Source organism: Aegilops tauschii, chromosome 3 (assembly GCF_002575655.3).
Source record: "Aegilops tauschii subsp. strangulata cultivar AL8/78 chromosome 3, Aet v6.0, whole genome shotgun sequence".
NCBI classification, from domain to species: domain Eukaryota; kingdom Viridiplantae; phylum Streptophyta; class Magnoliopsida; order Poales; family Poaceae; genus Aegilops; species Aegilops tauschii.
The window spans coordinates 148,515,258-148,519,866 of NC_053037.3; the positions used below are offsets into that span (position 1 = coordinate 148,515,258).

At 43.1% G+C, this 4,609-nt stretch overlaps 1 protein-coding gene across 1 annotated transcript; it reads left to right on the forward strand.

Annotated features, from left to right (window-relative positions):
- The first annotated feature begins 375 nt into the window (after window positions 1-375).
- LOC141042785 (uncharacterized) lies at window positions 376-3,458 on the forward strand. The gene is made up of 11 exons (XM_073511680.1): window positions 376-855; window positions 949-1,104; window positions 1,203-1,406; window positions 1,493-1,579; window positions 1,675-1,716; window positions 1,808-2,093; window positions 2,213-2,385; window positions 2,501-2,701; window positions 2,784-2,912; window positions 3,181-3,255; window positions 3,342-3,458. The coding sequence occupies exons 1-11, from the start codon at window positions 376-378 to the stop codon at window positions 3,456-3,458; spliced, it is 1,950 nt and encodes a 649-aa protein (XP_073367781.1).
- Window positions 3,459-4,609: the final 1,151 nt, after the last annotated feature.

Consider the following 4,609-nt stretch of genomic DNA (forward strand, 5'->3'; position numbering starts at 1 on the left):
TGAAACTAATTGGTTAAATAAGTACTTGTTAAACTGTCATTTTATGTGTTGCACGTGTCTCTGCTGAATGTTTCAGTATGAATAAATTATGTTGTATAGTTTTCTATCTACTGTGGGATAGTGTATTCCATTATTATGTTTCATGCAACAATATGTTAGGAAAAAAGTTGATTACATAATTTATGGTACTATAACCAAGTATATTTTTTTAACAGGATGGATGAAATCAACGGAGAAATTGTTTGCGCCGTAGAAAAATGGTGCAAACTTATTGCCGGTCTATCTTCCGGTCAACGGGCCGCACTTGCCGAAACACCACTCTGTAGCATGCTTCAGATACCTTCGCTGAAGATGCGTACACTGTTGATCCGGTACATGGTTGAGATATTTGATCCTAGAAAGGGCAGATTCATTGTACAAGACTTGGTTGGCGAAGTGTCTCTCGGTGCCGTGGATGTTGAGTGCATCTTGGCCTTGGAGAACCACGGACTGTCGGCAGAAGGTATTCTCGGTGAGGAAGGTGAGGATGTTAAAGATCGAGTGCCGCCTCAATTCCTGAGCAAGACCACAGGTAACATAGTCATCGATGATCTGATTGTGGACATCACAAAAAATAAATCTGCCAACAATGATTTCCTTCGGAGAGTTGTCCTCGTGTTGCTTGGAACAGTTCTTGCTCCCATGTCGAGCAAGACTGTACCAAAGCAATATTACGCATTGGTGGACGATGTGAAGCATATATCCAAGATTAATTGGAATGCATTCACCCTCCGGGTTCTGCTGGACTGCCTTCGCAACGTGAGGAGAGGCAAACACCTCCGCCAATGGCCGAGAGGGAACTTAGCTCTCATGCAGGTACACCTTTCAGACTTGTACCATTGCAAAAAAAATATGATTGCTAATTTACCTGCTGTATATTACTAATTGTAATTTTTCATATTCATGCAGTACCTGTACTGGAAGAAGGTTCAGCCTCTGGAAGGTGAATGCGCATTCAATCCTAGCTTGTCCATGGAACCTCTAATGAGGAATTGGACTGAAGCTGCAGCCTCAAGGAGAGACAAGTTTCATTATGACCACGGCCGTGGCCGTGGTAACATCAAGGTAATTCATTACGTTGGGTACTTCTTAAATCTTTTATATAACATAATTAGTTGTATTAATATTTTTATTGATCACATATACTTGTATTTCACATGCAGATTGAAGACAACATAACCAAGGAGTATAGGGCGCAGGAGCGCAAAGTACCCGAACCAGAAAAGCCAAAAATGAAGCCCGACGTTGGTGCGGCAAAGAAGTCCAAGTTAGCCTCAAACGCGGACGAGATGATGAACCTAATCATGAAGCGGTGTATGGATTACATACGCAGCCAAATGAAGGAAATACCGGAACAAGTAGCCGAGGTGAAATACCCTTAATTCTATGTTTACAACATTTTTGAAGTTGCAAAACCGTGCCGACATTAATTAATATTTTTAATGTAATGCAGAGATTGCTAGAGAAGTTGAACCAAAATGGTGTGATGTACAAGCCAGCGGCTGCTGCGGCTTCCGGCAACAACGATGCCGACCTAGAAGTGGATTCCTTTGAGAATGGTCCGCCAGAAAAAAAAAAGAATTCGTGTACAAGGATGACTCTGACGGTCTAGAGCCCGTGATTGATTTGACACAGCCTGACGAGCCTGTTGTAAACCAGAACAACGATGATGAGGAAGTATGTTTTCATTTAATTGTCTTCATTTATCTCAATTATGCATCTTCATTTTCGTTAACTGAACCTATCACATTATTTCTTTGTTAACTAGAAAACACCTGCCAAGTTAAATGTTGACAAGACAACGAAGCCTACTGATGAGTGCGGCGCAACACCGGAGAACCCTTGGATTGTAGGTAATTCTCCTCGAGCAGAATCGTCCGACATTGACATTTCTGCAAGTTCTATCGACAGGATGGTGGGTAAGAGCAAGGGGAAAAAGTCTGCAGCAACCACAAAAGAAGATGATGTTATATCCGGGAAGCGCCGACGGACTGTTCCCAAGAAATTTGAATCCCCCTTTAAACTTGACAAGCCCGGCAAGCGAAGCGCTCGCGGTACTAAGCCATCCGGCAACACTACCGCAACTAGAGGTACCGTTAGTAGCTATCTTAGTGCTTAATTTACTACCATTTCATGTACTCACCGTTCGTGACGTTCGTAATTTATCATGCAGCTCTGTTTAGTGACAATGACATGGAAGGCTTTGTTAAGGACGATTTGACACCGGAACTCATCGATGCTGCTGTTGCATTTGTGGAGGCAGCTGCTCGGTCTGAGAAGAATATGACAAAAAGAGTTTACTACAATGAACGTGGCACCTCTGTGACTGTGGAGAGTATACGACCGGTACTTGAGCATACATGGCTGGCGGATGACGTAAGATCTATTACCATGTCCTGCTATTTAAGTGCATAATCTAGGTGTCACCTATGAAAATAAAATGTTCTATTATTTTACGCAGATTATCGATGCTTATCAGACACATTTGGCTCTGCGCATTGGTCATGATTGGCACCTCTGTCCAGCCTGGAGGTCCAAATACCTTGTTGATCGTGCTAAGGCACGAGACAACCCTAAACCGTGGAAATACAACAGGGATAGTGCGCTGAGCAGAGCTGGAGCAGTACGTAGGGTTCTGGACGAGTATACCATCCGTGATAAGGTACGATATGTTCTTACTAGTTCATTAACACTCATTCAACAAGCATAATTGCATCTGATTACAAATGTGTTCCACATTTTAGTCGTTTATCCCGTTGAACGTCGGCAATACACACTGGATCACCGTGGTGATGCACAACCTCAAGAAAGAATTCCGAGTTTTTGATTCGCTCTATCCTCTCGAGTTCTCTCTCGACACTGTGAAAGCACTGGTACTCTCCCCAACATTGAGCATTCTTCATATGAAATGTCATATGGTTTCTCATTACTACTTTCTTTCAAATAGCGACTAGCAATAGCAATTGATATGGCAGAGGCAAACCGTATTACACCTGGCAAATATCCAGACGTCACTAAGTGGCCTATCATACCTCAGATCGACATGCCACTACAAGAGGACGGGTGAGTTATGGTTCATCATTTTCTACTTACGAAAGACAAGTTCGTGTGCACGGTGACTAATGTTTGCATATATATTAGGAACTCTTGTGGCCTTTTGTGATTGAAGTTATGGAGCGTTGGGACGGGGATCGATGGACCGCCGATTTTACCCAGGTAATTTGTCCTCTCTATTCGTCCACTTGTACAATTGTCGTATAATACCAACTTCTATTCATTAAACCTTGTTCTAAAAATTGCAGGGCACGGTTAATGCAAGGAGAAGGCGTCTCGTCGCCGAGTTGGTTCTCTCACCTACCAACACACTCGAATGTGTGAAGAACAAAATCCGCGACATCGCAAAGAAAAGCAAGGCGTGAAGACATCATACATGATTCAAGATTCTAGTTTTAGTCGTTTGTTTTAAGTCCGGAAGCACGTTTCCCGGCATGGACAACTTTGATTTTCTATCATTCATGTAATAAGCACGATACCATGATTTTGTGTGGATTTTTGGTCGCTCACACATACTTTGTGTATGTGTAATGCAGTCAGACTATACGTTACGTACCAATAAATTTTTGCTTCCCTTCATTTGTTCTACCTTAATGTTTTTTGCTGCTGTGTTCATTCTTTTCTGTCATGGAAGAGTAATTCATTTCTTTTTTACTTTTGCATATTTTTTTGATTTGATTTGGCATTATTCAACAATAAGAAAAAAAATTGATAAATTCCTTTTTGTTTGCCTGAGAATCAACCTCGGCTGTCGTGCCATCCGGTGTGGGATCCCGCGCCCAAGACAACGACAGATCCGGTCCCCGCACGGGCGACCCAGTCGACGAGCGCCAGTTTGCGCGGGGGGACGTGGCAGGTCCGGTCCCGCCCGACCGCTCGGTGGAGACAGCCCGTGTGTCGGACGCAGATGGGCCACCCGTGGATCCTGCGATTGGTGGAGTAGGCAGATCCGCCTAGGATCCCATGCGCATGATTGCCGCTGGATCTCTCGGGATCGGCGTCCGCAGGTGGATCTTCCTCGTGTCTTGCGCCAGACTCCCTTGGCGTTATGTGTTGCTTGAAATCACGTTTCATAGTTTTTTTGCTGCATTTTTGTTAGCCTTTTCCTTTTCTGCATCATGAAGATCAGGATCAATAGCACCATCAATCACATGATCATCTACTATTTCGCCCCCTTGATCAGTACGATTTAGAGCTCCGGTGGAAGCAAAAGAATTTCAGTGCTTAGCCGAGAACCCGCATTAGGATGCAGGTCAAACAAGGGCAAACTATTTCGAAAGTGATATAATTTATTGGTTAATATAATATACTTAGACCTTACACAAATGAACTGGCCACAATGCAGATAGGACTTGATCATTCTGTTCAACAATAAACCACAAAACATACTTAAAATTTATCACAAATCTCCTTCAGCTTCTTGATCTTATCAACGTACCCATGTTTCTGTTTGAGAAAATCTGTAATAATATACTCAAGTTTTTTCTTCTCTTGCTTCAGCTGGTCCCTCTCTCTC